This window comes from Octopus bimaculoides, chromosome 8 (assembly GCF_046866305.1).
Source record: "Octopus bimaculoides isolate indiv1 chromosome 8, ASM4686630v1, whole genome shotgun sequence".
In the NCBI taxonomy this organism is placed as follows: Eukaryota; Metazoa; Mollusca; class Cephalopoda; order Octopoda; family Octopodidae; genus Octopus; species Octopus bimaculoides.
In genome coordinates, this window is record NC_142935.1 from 2,540,335 (window position 1) to 2,563,275 (window position 22,941).

A 22,941-nucleotide genomic window follows, 5' to 3' on the forward strand; every position below is an offset into this window, starting at 1 on the left:
TATTTTTCATTCCCTTCGAAATTGCTCTTAACCGTGGTTTGCATTTTGACTGTTCCTTCTAGCATGTAAGGTGTCTGTTAGAGTCACCTCTTCTATGTTTAAATGTACACTAATTTTATATGAAAAATATGTTGTCTATTGACTATTTTATACATTATAGCCACTGGTAGAAACATTTCAAGAATTTTCCTACTCTGTATATTTTCTATATATATATATATATTGATATATATATATATATATATATATATATATATATATATATATATATATACATGTTGATAACATCCAGATAACTGGAACCAAAAAAGACTTACAGATTCATTTTGTTATATTTCAGGCACGAAGCCCTGCTGAGATGAACTTTAGCCTTGATTCAAGTAAAGCTCAACGGGAACTCATTGCACAATTAGAGGCCAAAAATCGGTAAGACACACCACAGCATTCACTGTTCTTCATTTATTTTCTTGGCCAAGGTTTCCATTACTTCCTTCTTTATAAGATAATGTGATTGGAAAATATATTGATCTTTTAGCTGTTACTTGTTTTTGTCGTTTGACTGTAGCTGTGCTGAAGAATTTGTCTTGAAGGGTCTCTGTAGAACAAATTGATCCCAGTATTTATTTTTTAAATCTGATACTTTATCAGTATCTTGAACGGATAAGTTACAGGGATGTAAACAAACCAATACTGGTTGCCAAGTGGTGTGGTGGCGGAACACAGACACGCACACATATATAGGTGTATGTATGTATATATAAGTATATATCATCATCATCATCATCATCGTTTAACGTCCGTTTCCATGCTAGCATGGGTTGGACGATTTGACTGAGGACTGGTGCAACCGGATGGCTACACCAGGCTCCAATCTAATTTGGCAGAGTTTCTACAGCTGAATGCCCTTCCTAACGCCAACCACTCAGAGAGTGTAGTGGGTGCTTTTACGTGTCACCCGCACGAAAACGGCCACGCTTGAAATGGTGTCTTTTATGTGCCACCTGCACAAGAGCCAGTCCAGAGGCACTGGCAACGGTCTCGCTCGAAAACCCTACAAGGCCAGTCAGGCGGTACTGGCAACGGTCACGCTCAGGATGGTACATCTTATGTGCCACCCGCACAAGAGCCAGTCCAGGGGCCCTGGCAACGATCTCACTTGGCTTGCCGGGTCTTCTCACGCACAGTACATTTCCAAAGGTCTCGGTCAGTAGTCATTGCCTCGGTGAGGCCCAATGTTCGAAGGTCTTGCCTCACCACCTCAGCCCAGGTCTTCCTGGGCCTACCTCTTCCACGGGTTCCCTCAACTGTTAGGGAGTGGCACTTTTTCACGCAGCTATCCTCATTCATTCTCACCACATGTCCAAACCAGCGCAATCGTCTCTCTTGCACACCACTACTGATGCTTCTTATGTTCAGCTTTTCTCTCAAGATACTTACACTCTGACGGGTATGCACATTTACATTACACATCCAACGGAGCATACTGGTTTCATTCCTTGTGAGCTTACGCATGTCCTCAGCAGTCACAGCCCATGTTTCACTGCCATGAAGCATGGCTGTTTGTACACATGCGTCATACAGTCTGCCTTTTACTCTGAGTGAGAGTCCCTTTGTCGCCAGCAGAGGTAAGAGCTCTCTAAACTTGGCCCAGGCTATTCTTATTCTAGCAGTTACACTTTCAGCGCACCCACCCCCACTACTAACTTGGTCACCCAGATAGCGGAAGCTATCGACTACCTCTAGTTTTTCTCCCTGGAATGAGATAGAAGTTGTTTCCTATTTGTTTACAGTGTTTATTGCACCTGAATATCTGCCACAAACAAAAACTAACTTTGTAGTTAATCTGCCTTTGATATTGCTGCACCTCTTATGTGTCCATAGCTTGCACCGGGTACATATTATAGAGTTACTACCTACTCCTTTACTGCATACTGAGCAGGGCCATGTACCTGAAGGGGTTTGTGTTTTATCTACCTTCCTACTTATTAGGATTTTGGTTTTTGCTAGGTTGACTCTAAGGCCCTTCGATTCTAGTCCTTGCTTCCACACCTTAAACTTCTCCTCTAGTTCTGATAGTGACTGCGCAATTAGTGCAAGGTCATCAGCATAGAGGAGCTCCCAGGGGCAACCTGTCTTGAATTCCTCTGTGATCGCCTGGAGGACTATGATAAATAGGAGGGGGCTGAGGACGGAACCTTGGTGGACCCCTACCTCTACCCGGAATTCATTACTGTACTCATTTCTAACCTTCACCTTACTGACAGCATCTCTGTACATGGCTCGCACAGCTCTCACTAACCATTCTTCTATCCCAAGTTTCCTCATTGACCACCAGATAAGGGATCGGGGGACCCTGTCAAAGGCTTTCTCCATGTCAACGAAGGCCAGGTACAGAGGTTTATCCTTGGCTAGATATTTCTCCTGCAGCTGTCTCACTAGAAATATGGCATCAGTGGTGCTTTTACCTGGCACGAACCCAAACTGCATCTCATCTAAATTGATTCGCTCCCTAATTAGTTGGGCTATGACCCTCTCCGTAACTTTCATAACCTGATCTAACAGCTTGATGCCTCTGTAATTATTAGTATCTAAAGCGTCACCTTTACCTTTGTAGCAGTTTACTATGGTGCTGCTACACCAGTCATTGGGTATGACTCCTTCGTGTATCACCTGGTTCGTAATACGGGTGACTAGGCTGTAGCCAACACTGCCAGATATTTTGAGCATCTCTGCAGTGATTCCTGATGGGCCGGGGGCTTTCCCTGTCTTCATACTCTTAATTGCTTTATCTACCCTGGTACTGTCAACTCGGATAGCTGGTCCCTCTGTTGGGTCGACATACGGCAGGCTCTCTTTCTCCCATTCATTCTCTTTATTAAGCAATCTATCGTAGTGGCATCTCCAGACCTCTTTCTTTGCAGCCTCATTTAGTGCAAGCGTACCATCATCCATGCGAACACATTTCTCTCCTACAACATCACTATTCTCTCATATATATATATATATATATATATATATATATATATATATATATATATGACAGGCTTCCACACAGTTTTCATCTACCAAACTCACTCGCAAGGCAGTGGTTGGCCCAGGTCTATAGTAGAAGACAGTTGCACAATGTGCTGTGGTGTGGGACTGAGCCTGAATCCATGTGGCGGCAAAGCTAGAGCTTTAACCACACAACCATGTCTGTGTCGGTTGTAAATTAATATTTAATTGGTGTAATTAAAACTTCTCAGACATTTCAGATACAAATAAAATACATCATTTTGTTATATTGGTGTGAAGAGAACTAACTTCATTTGAAAGATAGCTGTGGCAGAATTAACTAATGTTTGTTCATTTGTCTGTTTAATGTCTATTTTCCCATGGCAGTATGGGTTTGATGGGGAAATATTTGAGGCAGGATTTTTATAGCTGAATGCTCTTCTTGTTGCCATCTTCCTTCTCAAAAGGGAATTTCTTTTTGTTCCATGGGAATTTGAAAGTGCAGAGCTGATGGCTGATTTCTTGACAGGAATGTCAATAGATGTCACCGTTTACAGCCACAAATGATGATATCACCACTTATGGCTCAGATTGTAAACCTTCACACAAGGCTTCATTAGTTTTCATCTACCAAATACAAAGGGTTTGATGGGCCCAGGGCTGTAATAGAAGACACTTGCATAAGGTACCAGTGTAGGATTGAACCTGAAACCACATGGTTGGGAAGCAAACTTCTTAACCACACAGCCAAGCCTGCACCTATGTTTTTCAGTAAATCCCCAAGACCACAATGGAATCAGGATGTGAAGAAATCGGATGAAGAGCTTTAATATACGTTGAGGTACTCTTGTGAATTCAGAGGTAAAACAACAAAAATAAACATCTGAATAATAATTAGTAGATTAATTAAAATATTTATGGAATTATTTCTGCTGTTTGCTTCTTTCTAAAGAAGTTTATATCTACTTATAGAATAAAGAACATCAACCTGACATGGAATTAAATAGTTTTCTGGAAATTTAGATTGTTGCAGGAGTTGATGGTGCAAATGTGTGTGTGTGTATATACATTTATGTTTACATGTGTGTGTGTATGTATGTATATAAATTGTGTGTGAGAGTTTGTTTTGCAAGCTACATCAGTCAGAATTTTCTGCAATCAGTAAAAATAAGACACAAAATAAATAAATAAAATGTTTCTATTTATTTATTTTGTAATTAGAAGCATTCTTATATTCTTATAGATTCCCACATTTTTTGATGTGGCAATTCTGCAGGATTTATGGAGATTCTCTGAATGTTTTCTCAGTTCAAATGAAACCTTTATGGCGCTGAGATAAACTACAAAGTAAAAACACTTTTATTACTTTCCCCATTAACTATAATATTTGAGTTTGAGTCAGCAGAGAACCACATCGATGCTGTTGTATATTGGTGTGTCATTACTGTAATTAGAGAGTAAAAGATGTGACTTAATTAGTTTTAGAGGGGAACAGGTTTGCTTCGTACATTTTATCTATCTGAAGTCACACCTGTCCAGATTGATTAGCCATCAGGTGTCTTATCAAAGATCAAAGGTTTGTAACTTGGCATCAGTTTCTGGACCCACCACCATCATTATCATTTAACCCCCAATTTTCCTTGCATTCATGGGTCAGATGGAATTTGCTGTGGCAGTTTTCTATGACCTGTTACCAACCTTCATCTGTTTCCAAGCAACGTAGTATTTCCTCAAGGCCAGGCATGATTTGCACTGGAGACTGGAAATGAGCAACCTCACTTATATGACAGTGATGCTCGTTTACAACCATCATGTGATGTCAGGTCATGGGCATACAAACACACATATATTTATATATTAATGACTTGTTGGTACATGGTATTTCGTTATGCAACCGTAACATACTTTAAAGTATATCAAACATCTTTATAAGTCAATACTGTATTCTTCTGTGTTAGCAATGTTACTACATTTCTTGTTAAAGTTATCTCTATACATATTCTAGAGAATATCTACAGGGATAACCTTAACAAATATATCTATGTGCGTGTGTGTATGTGTATGATGGGTATCTGTACAGATATTACACAGCAAATTCTACCGAAGGAATCCATCAACTGAAGTAATGGTTGAAGGAACTTGCCTAAGGTGCTGCATTGAGGAGCAAATCTGAAACTACATGACAATGAAATGAACTTCTTAACCATTGGCAATTCCTGTACCCATCACCACCTCCACGATGCCAGTTAGATTAGTACCAATATGACCACAATCATTTCACATCTCTTGTTTATATTTAATTACTGTAGTTATATAACGAGCATTGAGCTGCTAATGTTTTTTAACTTTGGAAATATGATAGACTGTTGAACAACAGCCCAACACACAAACACTAAGAATCTATTCCCGTTGTAATTCGGTGGATAATCCTGTTTGTTGGCCTAGATTATTTTTTCTTCCTCCAACTACAGCAAGCTATGGCAGAGATTTACAAAAAGCAACATAAATAATAATAAAAAAAGCCCTAAAAATTATTGATTTTTAAGGCAATCATTAAAAAAAATATGTCCTCATAATATATATTTTCTCCTTGTTATTTTCCCATTATTATTTTTATCTATTTTTACATTATTCCGTAACGCCATGAACGGAAACAAACAGAAAATGGATTTCAAAAACACATCAAACTTTTATTACTTCTTTATTTCCATAAAAATTGCGTAAATTTTACTTTCTTTTATTTAGTCTTTTCTTCATTTTATATATTCATTTATGTTGCTGCAACACATAATAATAATAATAATAAATTCTAGGTTTACATTTCAGGTGTCTGTGTACATTTTAGTGTCCATTATTTATGTTACCATGTTTGAGTGGGTTGGCTATGCCAGCAAATTTAGAAATTTGCATGATAGTTATTTCCTTTTTCATTATTATTATTGTTATTTTTCTCAGCACACCCCTTTCAATGCTAGCATGGGTAAGATAGATATGTAAATTTATATATCATCATTGTTTAGCGTGTTTCCCATGCCAGCTTTCCATGCTGGCATGGGTTAGACTGAAACTGGTAAGCTGCATTAAGTTCCTGTCTGATTTGGCACAGTTCTATGGCTGGATGCCCTTCCTAATGTCGACCACTCCAGGAGTGTAATGGGTGCTTTTTATGTGTCACTAACATGGGTGCCAGTTACATGACACCGGCATCGGCCACAACTATGATTTCACTTGGCTTGACAAGTCTTCTCAAGCATGGCATATCACCAATGGTCTCAGTCACTTGTCATCACCTCTGTGAGGCCCATCTTTCAAAGGGTGCTCTTTATGTGACACCACCATTGGCCACAACTACAATTTCACATATTTAATATAAGGGTTGTTATTGTATGCATTTACTGCAGCTCTTATGTGAACTCTCAGTATTTCTCTTTCACCACTTCTTTTCTCTATATACAATGGACAGTGTGACTGGCACTACCGACCAACCAACCAACCAACCAACCAACCAACCAATATTCTTATCAGTCATTCTTAGAATATATCAACAGTATGTTTAACACTTTAGCATTTAAAACGGCCATGTCCAGACAAAATATTCTACCTATTTTATGTTCCAACTGACCAGATCAAGCCTCTCACACTTACCCTACAATGTCATTCTAGAAATAAACAATCATATCATTGCAAACTCAAGGCTATGAGATAATGCATGATTAATTCAAAGCAATGTGAACAAGAGCACTGAGAGAGTGCAAACCAAGGCAACACCAACGACCTCTCAGTGATTAGCCAGAGATGATTTTTTAAAATGGGAATATCTGAAGTAAACTTGACTCCTCTCACAAACGAAAATACTAAAAATGAACCTGACCGCTCTCAAAAATCAAGTAAAAAATAGGAATAATAATCCAGAATCCTTGACCAGAACCAGATCAATCCCAAAATATGATCAGGTCATGCCAGTCACAAGGTCAAACACCCCTGAAAATTTCATCAGAATCCATCCAGTCATTCTTGAGATATTTTGTTCACGGACAAACAAACAAATGTGACTGAAAACAATACCTAGATATATGTTGGTTGATTTTTTTGTTTTTTTTCTCTGCTGCTCATTCTGTTGTTGCTTCTGCTTTTAGGGAGATTATGCGTGAGATTCAGCGCTTACGCATGGAACAAGAAGCAAATGCCAAAAACATGGAAGTTCAGTATGACCCCACATTACTGGCGGAGTTGAGGTTACTGCGGCAACGGAAGGATGAACTTGAGGCTCGGATGCAATCATTGCAGGAAAGTCGGAAAGAACTGATGGTTCAGCTGGAAGGATTAATGAAATTATTAAAGGTAAGAAGAAGTTCATTGGAGACTAATGCATTTCACACATGTACACAGGTGGAAAATAAGGTGGAGAAAAAAATGGTACTCGACTACCAGAGGTAGAGTAAAACACTATTTTATTGAAACTGGAAAAGATTTCACAAAGTGTTACTCAGAGTTAGTTGTGAGTATTTTGTTTCAAATACTCACAACTGTCTGGTTTGGTTACATGAAACTCTGAGCAACAGTTTGGTGGGGTTTTATTCTGCTTCAATAATATACTATACTAGCTGACCATGTGCTGTTAATAATGGCTAATTGTTGTATTTTATATATAAATAAAGTACAAAATAAGGTCCATGATAATCGCACATACATTCACGCTGAAACGATTTTTTTTTCACCCCTTCTTTCCTTGTTCATCTATCACCCCTTCCTTTCTCTCATTGGTATTACTTTCCTCTCAGTCAGGGCTATTACTCTCACGACTTCTCCTTCACTGAATTACTATTTTCTCTCTTCCTCCATGTCCGGCGTGATTCTGGACAAATACATATATATACACAAATATATAAAAACACTATGCTCATTATTATATGAGGAGATATGTTTCACTAATTTTTACAAGGAAAAGATTGACAGTAACTTCAAAGTTTTTGCTTGTTCACCATCATCAGATTGTAACTTCGAAGTTATTGTCAACCTTTTTCTTGTAAAAGTTAATATGTACTCTACTTCAGTTTAATATTAAATTATATACAACTTCATATAAAACCTAACATTAACATATTCATATATATGTATGTATCATGTGAGAGCTGACTGCCCTGAGAAAAATATATTGAGAGGCTCATGAGAAAAATCTCATCAAATACGTGGAACCGTTGAAGCAGTCAGTGCTAAAGCCATGGTTTGCAGATGTTACGAACCAATTGAAATAGGCTGCCAGAGTGTTTGAGGGTATTCCCTCCTACAAAGTGTTAATTGGGTTTAGAGCAGAAAAGGCCATGAGCTAGATTTGTGTGAAGAGAGCAGGCTCCCTGGTTTGCTGCTAATGGAAAGTCACATCAGCAGTGACTGTGTTTCAAGGTGCTCTCTGCCAGTCTTGTCCTGGAGCTGTTTTTCTACTGATTTTGGTTTTCTCCATCCGTAACCCTCGTCTTTCTAAAACCTTGTCTAGTTCCAGTCTCCTGCAAGTGCAATCATCACCAATGTCCCTCCACTTTTGAATGTTCGTGTAAAGAGACTTTTTGTGTTCTCTTACCAGAAGCCGTTTCACTAGATATCAGGTCTTTTGGTATCTTTCTGTCTGACATGATGTGATATCCATGGCCCAGCCAACAGAAGCATCATTGTTGCTGTAGGACGAGGAGGCTGGGTGTCTGCATACAAGCCAGCACCTTGTTGTGACTTGGTGACCAGAATCCACCTTAGAGTGTGTGTGTGTGAAAGGAATTGAGACACTACCTTCTTTCGTCTTGAGTAGATGCTCCAGGTTTCACTGCCATAAAACAATGTGCTGAGGTAGGAATGAGAACCCAGGTTCGAAATTTCCCCAAGACACTTGATCAGCCGAAACGTGTTAACAACAAACAAAATGAGGACAAATATCCGTCAAATGTAAATAATGCACTTATAAACAGTTACTATAGAAACATCATTTATTGTTTGTTTTATTTTTTTTCTTTTCTTTTCTAAATCTTCAGAATCACAGTTCCCCGCGTTCCACTCCGAACAGCAGTCCACGGTCCCGCGGCGGGGGTCACTCCCCAATAGCGGCCGTGCCGAGTAAAGGCAGCTCCCCCAGCACGCCGATGGATGCTCTCACTGGTCTGGGCATCGGTGGAGATATCAGGCAGGCTTTCAGCCAGGTCTCCACTGCAGGCTCTCCCAATGTACGGAATTTGCGAAATGATCTTCTAGTAGCAGCGGACTCTGTTACAAATGCAATGTCGTCTCTTGTCAAAGAACTGAATTCAGGTATTATTGCAATTTAGAAACTATGTGACAAAATGTTCTTCCCATTACCCCTTTTTCTTTACCATATTTCTACTGAATTGGTTTTAATTAATTTTGAAAATAATGAAGAATTTAGTTAAGTAACTGGCATTATTAAACTGGAGTATGGGACATAAATTGGTTTCAAATTTTGGCGCAATTTAAGGGAGAGTTGGGGGTGGGGTTTGGTCAATTGCATTGATCCCAGTGCTCAAGTGGTACTTATTTAATTGATCCCCTAAAAGATGAAAAGCAGAATTTGAACTTGGGATGTAAAGATAGATGAAATGTTGTTAAGCATTTTGGCCAATGTGCTAACGATTCCGCCAACTCTGCACCTTGTTTGGGATATAAATTACCAGGAAATTTTGGTGGAAGGTTCAGATTTAGGTCCTTTAAAACAGGGAATTTGTATCATAGAACCAGGGGTGGTCTCAGGTGGATTGGTATGAAAAGGGTTAAAGGAGTGGCTGTGTGGTAAGTAGCTTGCTTCTGGGTTCAGTCCCACTGTGTGGCACCTTGGGCAAGTGCCTTCTACTATAGCCTCGGGCCGACCAAAGCCTTGTGAGTGGATTTAGTAGATGGAAACTGAAAGAAGCCCATCGTATATATATATATATATATATATATAGGAATACATAGATATATGTGTTTCTGTGTCTATGTTTGTTCCCTCACTCCATCACTTGATAACTGATGTTGGTGTGTTTACATCCCCGTAACTTAGCAGTTCAGCAAAAGAGACCGATAGAATAAGTACTAAGTTTACAAAGAATAAGTTCTGGGGTCAATGTGTTCAACTAAAGGTGGTGCTCCAGCATGGCCACAGTCAAATGACTGAAACAAGTGAAAGAATAAAAAAATACTGCTGTCTTTAACTGCTTTTGTTAACATATTTCTGTTGAAATTTATGGCCTTTGCGAAAAGATACAGAATTCAATAAAACTGCTTAGTCCTAATAAACATGGCCGTTGCCAGATTTCACAATAATCTTGCTTATTGTTATCGGGGGTGGAGATGGCTGTCTGCTGGGACCACGAGAAATGTTTCTATGTTGTGACGTCCCAAACACTAACTACCTACCCAAGAATTCAACCTGAATCGCTGTCGTTCAGATGTAAAAATAACTATGAACTCCAAAACAGAAGTTTTTCTGACATTTGAGACATAAATTAAATTTGAAATAATCCCAAAATTATCAAAGATTTAATTTAAATCTCTTTAAAACAGAAAGTTTGTATACAGAATCTGTAGGGAAGATGATCAGACAGGTAAAAATGGTGAAAACGATTTTTAAAAAATTGTATTTCTAATTATCAAATAAGTAAAGGCATCACTGTAGTTACGAAGCCTTCTTTGTAATCATGTGGGTTTAGTTTCAATCCCACTGTGCACCAAGTTGGGCAACTTTATTCTTTTATAGTCCTGGACCAATCGATGCCTTGTGATTAAATTTGGTCAGTGGAAACTATGTGGAAGCCTTTCATATGTGTGTGCTTGTGTTTCTCCCTCACTGCCACTTGTCAACCGATGTTGGTTTGTTAACGTCCCTGTAACTTAGCAGTTTGGCAAAAGAGACCGATAGAATAAGTAGCGGACTTAGGAAAATGAGTACTGGGGTTGATCTCTCCCAACAAAAACCTTTGAAGGCATTGCTCCAGCATGGTCACAGTCTAATGACTGAAACAAGTAAAGGAAAGATAAAAGATGTGTTGATATTAAGGTGTTGCTGACAAAACAAAACTCAAAGAGAATGGTGCTCTCTTGTAAAATAGATTTGGTCAACAAGGAAATAAAAAACAAACAAATGGTGACAATGTGATGGTTTGTGAATAGATATTATTATTATTATTAGGCACAGGCATGGCTGTGTGGTAAGTAGCTTGCTTACCAACCCACATGGGTCCAGGTTCAGTCTCACTGCGTGGCACCTTGGGCAAGTGTCTTCTACAATAGCCTCGGGCCAACCAAAGCCTTGTGAGTGGATTTGGTAGACGGAAAGTGAAAGAAGCCCATCATATATATATATATATATATATATGTGTGTGTGTGTATGTATATATTTGTGCATCTGTCCCTCCCACCACCATTGCTTGACAACTGGTATTGGTGTGTTTACATCCTCAAAACTTAGTGGTTCAGCAAAACAGACCGATAGAATGAGTACTAGGCTTACAAAGAATAAGTCCTGGGGTCGATCTGTTCAACTAAAGGTGGTGCTCCAGCATGGCCGCAGTCAAATGACTGAAACAAATAAGAGAATTATTATTTAGATGTAATTTACATCATCGTTAACATTGATTTTGCATAATAGAACCAGAAACACATAGATTTTTTTAAGTATTAAATGTCAAGTAGAATATTATTTCTATAGCAACTGATAATTGGTGAGGACTTTTGATATCAGGGTATGGACTTTAGAAGCACCGATTCTTTATCCAAGAATAGCTGACGGTTTTGAGAAAATGTCAAAGTACCATTTGAAATGTTTATCTCAAAAATACCCCCCCCCCCCACACCCTACTTTGTCAGATTGTCAACTTCCCTAAGTGTCTTATCAGATAGTTTTTAATGTTTTAACCACTTAAACGGTTTGAAAGAGAAACTACGCAATCGAATATCTGTGTGACAGCTCAGCTAACTATTTAGTCAGTTTTTCTATCTCTCTTCTAAACCACCATCTCTGTGGATGTACATGTATGCATGCATTTATGTACACATACATACACACACACGTGTATGTATACATGGATATGCATGTGTATGTATGCCTATACATGTATGTATACATGTCAAAATATATGTGTATTTGGGGTAAAAACCTCATAGATACAGTACGTTGTCTTAACAACAATTGTTATTGTAACCTGGTTGGATCTTACATTCTCAAATCAGAATATCCAAAACAAACATAAGCATGACTGTAGTACGAAGCTTGCTTCCCAACCACATGGTTCCAGGTTCAGTCCCACTGCGTGGCACCCTGGGCAAGTGTCTTCTAGTATAGCCTTAGGCCTACCAAAGTCTTGAGTGGGTTTGGTAGACGGAAACTTGAAGAAACCCATCGTACATCATCATCATCATCATCGTTTAACGTCCGCTTTCCATGCTAGCATGGGTTGGACGATTTGACTGAGGACTGGTGAAACCGGATGGCAACACCAGGCTCCAGTCTGATTTGGCAGAGTTTCTACAGCTGGATGCCCTTCCTAACGCCAACCACTCAGAGAGTGTAGTGGGTGCTTTTACGTGTCACCCGCACGAAAACGGCCACGCTCGAAATGGTGTCTTTTATGTGCCACCCGCACAAGCCAGTCCAGGGGCACTGGCAACGATCTCGCTCGAAAATCCTACAGGAGCCAGTCAGGCGGTACTGGCAACGGCCACGCTCAAAATGGTGCATCTCATGTGCCAACCGCACAAGAACCAGTCCAGGGGCACTGGCAACGATCTTACTTGGCTTGCCGGGTCTTCTCACGCACAGCCCATTTCCAAAGGTCTCGGTCCGTAGTCATCGCCTCGGTGAGGCCCAATGTACGAAGGTCTTGCCTCACCACCTCAGCCCAGGTCTTCCTGGGCCTACCTCTTCCACGGGTTCCCTCAACTGTTAGGGTGTGGCACTTTTTCACGCAGCTATCCTCCTCCATTCTCACCACATGTCCATACCAGCGCAATCGTCTCTCTTGCACGCCACAACTGATGCTTCTAATGTTCAGCTTTTCTCTCAAGATACTTACACTCTGACGGGTATTCACATTGACATTACACATCCAACGGAGCATACTGGCTTCATTCCTTGCGAGCTTACGTATGTCCTCAGCAGTTACAGCCCATGTTTCACTGCCATGTAGCATGGTTGTTCGTACGCATGCGTCATACAGTCTGCCTTTTACTCTGAGTGAGAGTCCCTTTGTCGCCAGCAGGGGTAAGAGCTCTCTAAACTTTGCCCAGGCTATTCTTATTCTAGCAGCTACACTTTCAGCGCACCCACCCCCACTACTAACTTGGTCGCCCAGATAGCGGAAGCTATCGACTACCTCTAGTTTTTCTCCCTGGAATGAGATAGAAGTTGTTTCCTGTTTGTTTGCAGTCTTTATTGCACCTGAACATCTGCCACAAACAAAAACTAACTTGCTAGTTAACCTGCCTTTGATGTTGCTGCACCTCTTATGTGTCCATAGCTTGCACCGGGTACATCTTATAGAGTTACTACCTACTCCTTTTCTACATACTGAGCAGGGCCATCTACCTGAAGGGGTTTGTGTTTTATCTACCTTCCTACTTATTAGGATTTTGGTTTTAGCTAGGTTGACTCTAAGGCCCTTCAATTCTAGACCTTGCTTCCACACCTGAAACTTCTCCTCTAGTTCTGATAGTGACTCCGCAATTAGGGCAAGGTCATCAGCATAGAGGAGCTCCCAGGGGCAACCTGTCTTGAACTCCTCTGTGATTGCCTGGAGGACTATGGTAAATAATAGGGGGCTGAGGACGGAACCTTGGTGGACCCCTACCTCTACCCGGAATTCATTGCTGTACTCATTTCCAACCCTCACCTTACTGGCAGCATCTCTGTACATGGCTCGCACAGCTCTCACTAACCATTCTTCTATCCCAAGTTTCCTCATTGACCACCAGATAAGGGATCGGGGGACCCTGTCAAAGGCTTTCTCCATGTCAACGAAAGCCAGGTACAGAGGTTTATCCTTAGCTAGGTATTTCTCTTGCAACTGTCTCACTAGAAATAAGGCATCAGTAGTGCTTTTACCTGGCACGAACCCAAACTGCATCTCATCTAAATTGATTCGCTCCCTAATTAGTTGGGCTATGACCCTCTCTGTAACTTTCATAACCTGATCTAACAGCTTGATGCCTCTGTAATTATTTGTATCTAAAGCGTCCCCTTTACCTTTGTAGCAGTTGACTATGATGCTGCTACACCAGTCATAGGGTATGACTCCTTCGTGTATCACCTGGTTCGTAATACGGGTGACTAGGCTATAGCCAACACTGCCAGATATTTTGAGCATCTCTGCAGTGATTCCTGATGGGCCGGGGGCTTTCCCGGTCTTCATACTCTTAATTGCTTTATCTACCCTGGTACTATCAACTCGGATAGCTGGTCCCTCTATTGGGTCGACATAAGGCAGGCTCTCTTTCTCCCATTCATTCTCTTTATTAAGCAATCTATCGTAGTGGCATCTCCAGACCTCTTTCTTTGCATCCTCATTTAATGCAAGCGTACCATCATCCATGCGAACACATTTCTCTCCTACAACATCACTATTCTCTCTCCTACACTGTCTTGCAACACGAAATACCTTGAGTCTTTGGTCCTCACGGCGCAGAACATTGGCAAATCTTTCCTTATCTGCTTCCCCTCTGGCTAAATTGCTTCCCCTCTGGCTAAATATACACATATATACAATCGGTGTTGGTGTGTTCAAATCCCTGTAACCTAGCAGTTCAGCAACAGAGACCAATACAATATGTACCAGGCTTTACACAAAAATAATAAATACTGGCATTGATTTATTTGACTAAAACCTTTTCAAGGCAGTTCCCCAGCATGGCCACAGTCTAACGACTGAAATCGAGTAAAAGATGAATACATCTATAGATATTGGTAGTGGCGGACATTATGATGTTGTGACATGTATAGGTAAAGGTAAAGTTACCTGTTTGAGTGATGCCAAGTCTTAAGGGCTGTCTTCCCAATTTTCATGGCATATATGCATTCTCCACCTGGACAGGACACCAGTCCCTCGCAGGATGACTCCTTTTTGCCAGCTGAGTGGACTGGAGCAATGAGAAAGTGTTTTGCTCAAGAGCACAATGCAGTGCCTGATCTGGGAATCGAGACCATAATCTTACGATTGGGAGTCGAACACCCTAACCACTGAGCCATGTGCCTCCCACTATGTATAGAGACACCCAAGAGTTAATCTTCTCCTTTGTGGTAGCTGTATAGATATTTCGATGCCTGCTTGCTTATGCTTAGGATGGCAGCATTGATCCAAGACAGTCATCATCAAAGGAGCAGATATGGCTTATTTATTTACATTGTTTTGAATTAATCATGCATTATCTTGGAGCTTTGAGATTTTGCAGATGTAATTCTTTACTTTTTTAATGACTTAGTAGGGTAGGTATGAAAGGTCAGATCTGGCCAGTTTGAATATAAAACAGGTTAAATGTTAAACAATGATGATGATGATGATGATGATGATATGTGATAATTTCTGCCATCATTGTGTCTTTCATAACAAATAATACCTGAACTTGCTGGTCCTCACAAGAATTGTGTGGCCCTTAGCATTTAAAACTCTCAATCTGCCCTTCATATACAATACTAAGACAAGTAATGAATTTCTATGTTATTGTCTCTCACTCGAAGAAGTCTAAGACACACCAGTATCAGTTGATGAAACAACTGGGATTTTATTTAATTGAAGGGCAAAGATGGACCTCAGTGAGATTCGAATGTAAAGGACCAGAACAAAATACTGCAAGGCATTTTAGCGGATGTTCTGTTTGTGCCAATCAACTGCCATGGATCCAATCCAGTTGGTTAGCACTACAGATTATTTTAAAATTAAAACCTCTCTGGCCCTGACCACCACTAAAGATAAATTAGATCCAGTTTTAATCCATATTCATTCATTTACTACTTGTCCTAACAACATGCTCTTTATAGGGAGTTCTAAGTGAGACCAAATTTTCTTTTACATAATTCAATTTGTCTGCTATATTCTTGAACCCAGTTGAAACTTGGTATTATTTGGTGTGAACCACCTCTGTTGAAGGAGATTCTATGTGGTTACACTGCTAGAAATAGCAACTAAATCTCCTTCATCACACCCTGCTATCTTAAAAAAAGGTAATGTTTGACAATATAGTCTTAGATCTGATAAAACAAAGAAAAATAGATATGCTGGTCACATTCGGAAGGTTTTTGATTGTTGGTCTGCTCTGTCATGGCTAACCTGGGGCTAAAGAACACATCATTTGCAGATGACTATATTTTGGTTGTGCTAATAGTGTTTCAACACAGGAATGACAGAAACCCAGAAGATACAGCAATGCATTGCACAGCCAGAATATAGTCATCTGCAAATGTTGTGTTCTTTGGTGCTGTATTGGCCTTGACAGAGAAGACCCAGAACCAAAAGTTTTGCAGCTGTGACCACCATACCTATCTGTGTCTGTCTGTCTGTCTCTCTCTATATATATATACACACACACACACTAAAGTTCACACAAAGGATATAGTAAAAGACCAGTTTTTGTTTTGTTTTTCTTTTCCCAGAAAGTAATTTTAATGTCAGTTTGATTCTTTGGTTAATTCTTTTATTGATTTTACCATTTCCAGAAGGTAGTGGCAGTGAAGATGAAAGTAGTGCTCTGGGGACTTTGGCTGCCTCAGGTGAGTTTTTTTTCTTCTTTCCTGTGTCTCTTTATATAAAAGACCAAGTCACATGTCTTTACTTTTCTTTTTCTGCTGTTTCTACCATGCTAATGAGAGTCTGAAATACAGAGGCTATCAGGTGACAAAGGCTGTGTAACAGCCAATGTAGAGAGAAATAGAGGTGACAGTGAGTGAATTAAAATGAAAGTGAGTTGGAGTAAGAGGTTGTCTGCTGGTCACAGTGGCAGACAGACGGACAGACAGAGACAGAGTGACATTCAACAAGTAACCACGTTTCAAAACAACCAATCAGAATGTAAAGGTGAATCAGAGAATGGCATCTATGGTTCAGTTCAGTTGCCAATTTGGTGCTTGTCTTGAAATTACAGAGATCAAGGAAACAAGCCCTTTTGCAAAGAATATATTTGCCATTAACCCTTTCGTTACTAACCCGGCCGAGTGTACCCATTGTTATTTAAATGTATATTTGAACCCAAATTTCGTTAGTACATTCGTTAAAACACCTGATTTCACTTTGCAAACGGTTGAGTTATTGTCTCTGACATTAATTGGCGTGATATTTGAACTCTGAATTTTGGAAGATTTTTTTCCACATTTTTTGCAGCGTTAATTTTTTTCAACTTTGAAGATGGAGAGGAGTTTCATGCTATCAAGCAGTGATTCCGAATTTGAAGGTTTTTCAACAGAAGATATGGAGATATCGAAGAAAAGAATGAATGAGCTACAAAAGCATGTGGTGAACGATAAGGAATCGGATATTTCTGGATCCGAAACCGAAATCAGCGATTCTGAAAGCGGCGACGGTGACAGCGAGGATGATTTTACACCAGAATGGAGTAAAAATTAAAACAGACGTTTTTATTAACAATTTTTGTGAGGAAACAGGGTCTAGCCATAGTCTTTCTGAGGAAGTGAAACCTTTAGACTTCCTTTTCATGCTTGTTTGAACTGATTACTGTGGAAACAAACCGTTACGAAGAATGTAAACGAACCAGGAAAAAAAAAGATAGCTTGCGGTTTCCTGCAACTGTAGATGAAATACGGGCATCTTTTGCCATAAATATTATTATGGGTATTAGACAGTTACCCAGAATAACAAATTACTGGAGCAATCAGGAACCTTTTGGCGATGAATATATTTCCAGTATTATGAACGAGTACGATTCGTGAAGCTGAACCAATATTTACATGTGAGAGACACTAGCAGTACCCCAGTACGTGGAGAACTTTCAGACAAAAATTATGCAATAAAATTGATTAAGAACCCTTTCTTTAATTATGTTCCAAATATCACATTAATATGTTGATAAATAAAAAAGTTACAGGTGTTTAATGAGACTAGTCTAAATTCATGATTATTTTAGAATTTAATTGAAACTCATGAGGGGTGTATTTTGGCCAGAAATATAGTAACGAAAGGGTTAAGGAATTATTACATTGTTTTTGCACTAAAAATTATGCTTATGTAATTCAATTTTATAGGTGCAGGCATGGCTGTGTGGTAATAGAAGTTTGTTTTCCAACCATATGGTTTCAGGTTCTGTCCTACTGCATGGCACCTTGAGCAAGTATCTTCTAGAGCCTTGGGCCAACTAAATCATTGATTAGATTTGGTAGACGGAAATCGAAAGAACTCAACATCTATGCATGTATATATATATATCTTGTGGGTATTTGGTGACCTTGCTGGTGTCATGTAAAAAGCACCCACAACCCTATGTGAAGTGGTTGGCATTAGGAAAGGCATTCAGCTGTAGAAACCATACCAAAACAGACATTGAATCTGGCAGAGCCTTCTGGTTCATCTGTTCTTGTGAAACTGTCCAACCCATGCCAGCATAGAAAAAAAGAACATTAAGTGGTGATGATGATGATGTGTGTATTTGTGTCTCCTTGTCTTCACATCAGCTGATGACTGTCATTGAATGTCACTATTGTACACGTTGAGTTATTTATTTCAAGTCTTTCATGAAAAACATGTCCAGCCAAGGGAAAACATTACTTGGAAACAATCGAGGATTGTAGGCAGGAAAGGCACCCAGCTGCAGCAAATCTGCCTCAATGAATTTTCCTCTGACCCATGCAGGTATGGGAAAGCAGACATGATGATGATGATGATGGTAATTGTTAATCATTTAGTTTAATTGAAAGTTTTTACTTGTTTTTCTTTGGTTCAATGAATAATATTTACCAAACAAGTTTTTGGCACCATAGACTAAACCTATTTAATATTCTGTCAATGAATGCTTCCATTTTGAAGGCAATTTGGATATCGAGGCCTATTACCCCACCCAGACATCAGACGATGTTGATGGGTGGCGAGATGAGGTGAAACGGCGGCTAGACCAAGAGTCAGAATTCTTGGCACAGTTGAGGGCAAGGCGCCAGAAAGGTAGCAACAGCAGCAGTCGAAACCAAAGTGATTCAGAGACAGATCCGTGAGTGTTGTTCTTCCTGTTGTTGTTGTTGTTGTTGCAGGGAATAAAAACCTGATGATTAACTGATAAATATCTCCCTTTTATTGTTGTTTTGTTCTCTTGCAAAAAGAAGGATAGAACCGTTGTCATAGCAACTGTTCTCACCATAGTTGTTTTGCTGTTTGCTAGTGTTGTTGGTAACTAGTGAGAAATATTGATATTTTAGTAACTATTGTTATACTAAAATGTTACCCATCATACGATAGGCAAGTTTGGAAGGATAATTCAACATATTATTATTATTATTATTATTAAGGTAGCAAGATGGCAGAATCGTTAACATTCTGGGCAAAATGCTTAGCAGCGTTTTCATCCATCTTGATATTCTGAGTTCAAATTCTGCCAAGGTTGATTTTGCCTTTTATCCTTTCAGGGCTGATAACATAAGTACCAGTTGAGGACTGGGGGTTGATATAATTCACTTACTCCCTGCCCCGAAATTTCTGGCCTTGTAGCAAAATCTGAAACCATTATTATTATTATTATTACTATTATTAAGGTGGTGAGCTGGCAGAATCGATTGTATGCCGGGCAAAATGCTTAGCAGTATTTCGTCTGTCTTCAGGTTCTGAATTCAAATGCCACCAGAGTCAACTCTACCATTTATCCTTTCAGGATCAATAAATTAAGTACCAGTTGAAAACTGGGGTCAATATTGTAGCATACACTCAAATGAAATTTCTCTCCCTTTTATTATACATACATTCGAACGTAGCAAGTAACAGCTAGCTTTTGGCTGCTATTTGAGCCCTGTTATGTCCACTACTCTGATTGGTTGGTATTGATGCAACAGAGTAAGAGACAAATAGTGCCAATACCAACCAATCGGAGTAGTGGACACAACGGGGTCCAAATAGCAAGGTTATTGTAATCACTTGTCTGTCTGTGTGTTTGCAAAATTAATGGATAAAGGCTGAATGGATTTTCACCAAACTTGGCAGAAATACTCACTGGGTGTGTGGCTGGAAATGATGAAAATTTGCTTTGATTATCTTTAAACATACAGAAATACATACATAGATATGCAACTCTGTGTGTGTGTAGTGGTGGATTTGAGGGGGTTTGTTTATTTATGAGTTGATTTCTTAATTTTACCAGAGTATAAATACCTTGAACTTACAAATTGTGTGTGTGTGTGTATAGCATCCCTTTATTCATTGCCTGCCACCAAATCTAGTATGTGCACTTGATGCACAGATCCTGCATTTTTTTGTGTTAACACTATGCGATTTTAAGTGTGACTAGAGAAACCAACCAACCAATCAACATTTACATCAGCTATTACTATATAGAGTGTTTTTATTATTATTATGTAAGCAAGCTGGCAGAATCATTAGTCCACTGGGCAAAATGCTTTCTGGCATTTTGTCCATCTTTATGTTCTGAGTTCGAATTCCACCGAGGTTGACTTTGCCCTTCATCCTTTCAGGGTCAACAAAATAAGTACCAGTTGAATACTGGGGTTGACATTATCAACTTATTCCCTTCTTTGAAATTGCTGGCCTTGTGTCAAAATTTGAAACCATTATTATTAAGGTAGCAAACCGGCAGAATTCTTGGCATTTTGCCCATCCATACATTCTGAGTTTAAATTCCACCAAGAATGATTTTTACCTTTCATCCTTTTGGGGTTGATAAAATAAATACCAGTTGAATAATGGGTCAATGTAATCAGCTGTCCAACCCCCCGCTCCAAATTTCAGGCCTTGTGCCCATAGCAGGAAGGATGATCATAATTATATAGAGATTAATAGTGAAGGTGTGTGACCGAATGGTTAGAGTGTTAGTCTCACAATTGTAAGGCTGTGGGTTCAATTCCACGACTGGCACTTCATTTCACATTACTCCAGTTTTCTCAGCTAAAAATGTATGCCAGCCTCTTTCATTCTCTCTTCCTCCACCTTTCCCATCCTGGATGTTCCGCAGGACCAAGGGAGAGGTGGGGTGTCATCATCTGCTCATGACTACACAGGCACCCAAAACAATGAGGCATGGTACAAATGATCAGGGGTCACACCCACCTGTGGCCAAAATGTTTATTGTTACTTTGCTGTTGTCATGACAACTTTTCATATTTTGTGAGGACACATGGCTTAGTGGTTAGGGTATTCAGCTCATGATCGTAAGTTCAATTCCCAGTGACACCTTGTGTCCTTGAGCAAGACACTTTATTTCACCCTGCTCCAGTGGCAAAAATGAGTTGTACCAGTGATTCAAAGTGAGCAGCCATGTCACTGTGTCCTACTGAATCTACATGGAGGGTATGCACGTCTGTAGGTTACTCAGCCACTTGCATGTTAATTATTTCATGTGTAGGCGGCTCTGTCGACCAGATCAAACTGGGACACTCTTTGTCATAAATTATGGGGTGCCAGTTTTTTGGGGTCTACTGCTAGTGTCATGGCAACCATTGCACTAACTGTTAACCTGATAACTACCACAACATTGCTGTAGTTTGTACAATAGTTGCTGCCTGAGCTACATTGTCACCATGGAAACTGTTAAGAGAGATGTTGTCACGTACTGATACTATACTAACTCATTATATCATTCATAATAGTTGCTATGAAAATGGTTGTTATGGAAACTGAGCACTAATTGTTGCTGTGAATAAATATTGTCCAATTTTGCAAGAGTAATTATGTTCATAATGAACAAAGTGGTAGGCAGGTGGATAGGTATGCGGGTGGGCGTGTCAGTAGGTTGGCAGATAAATAAGTAGAAGGTATAGTGGGGCACACATACAGTTCTGGGTTCAGTTCCACTGCATGGCATCTTAGGTAAGTGTCTCCTATTATACCCTGAGCCAATATCTTCCGTGTGGATTTAAGACACAGAAACTGAAAGAAGCCTGGTGTATGTATGTGTGTTTTTATATCCATATGAAAAGAATTGATGCATAAACAATTAAAAATAGAAATCCCCAGTAATTAAGGGCTCAACAACAGATTGTTAAACTCCAAGATGTTATAATTTTGTAGTAAATCCTTGTGGAAAAAACTAGCATGGATATAAAGAATCAGCTGAAATGATCCTTACAAGCAGCATATCAAAATGGTGTGTGTGTATATCATCATCAGTTAACGTCCATTTTCCATTCTGGCATGGACTGGACGGTTCGACAGGTCTGGAGAGCCAGAAGGCTGCACCAGGCTCCAATCTGATCTAGCAATGTTTCTACATCTGGATGTCCTTCCTAATGCCAACCACTCCGAGAATGTAGTGGGTGCTTTTTACATGCCATCGGCACAGGAGCCAGTCAAGGGGAACTGGCATTGGCCACGTTCGGATAGTACTTTATATGTGCCACTGGCACAGGAGCCAGTCAAGGAGTACTGGCATCAGCCACATTTGGATGGTGCTTTTTACATGCCACTGGCAAGGGGCATCTGTGTGTTTACGCCTGGGGCCCACAGTTGAGAACCACTAGTCTAAATACCCCACTCCACCTTATAGTGGGATCAAACCAAAAATTCATAACATAACTGCTCACTACCTTAGCCATTACTCTGCTATCCTAAATGTGCTTTCTGTTATATTTCTCTCTCATGCTCGGTCTTTCCCCTTCAGATACATTCCCGATGACTGTGAATCTTATGGCCGTACAGAAGATGACGCAAGTGTCCTTGTCACAGATGATGGTGAGTCCTATATCGGGACCAACGATGGCAGCCGTGCCCTTACAGACGACGATGATTCAGAACTCTATGATAATCATCCAAAAGTAAGTAA

General features: G+C 39.8%; 1 protein-coding gene across 10 annotated transcripts in view; it reads left to right on the forward strand.

Moving 5' to 3' along the window:
- Nucleotides 1–22,941, forward strand: part of LOC106872656 (dystrobrevin beta) — a 310,067-nt gene that overhangs the window by 275,119 nt on the left and 12,007 nt on the right. For all 10 annotated transcript variants that reach the window (XM_089356021.1, XM_089356022.1, XM_089356014.1 and 7 more), the window contains 6 exons: nucleotides 341–426; nucleotides 7,131–7,335; nucleotides 9,015–9,288; nucleotides 16,676–16,729; nucleotides 18,993–19,170; nucleotides 22,780–22,933. In XM_089356021.1, coding sequence (XP_089212147.1) covers nucleotides 341–426; nucleotides 7,131–7,335; nucleotides 9,015–9,288; nucleotides 16,676–16,729; nucleotides 18,993–19,170; nucleotides 22,780–22,933 — 951 coding nt within the window. The remainder of the gene's footprint in view (nucleotides 1–340; nucleotides 427–7,130; nucleotides 7,336–9,014; nucleotides 9,289–16,675; nucleotides 16,730–18,992; nucleotides 19,171–22,779; nucleotides 22,934–22,941) is intronic.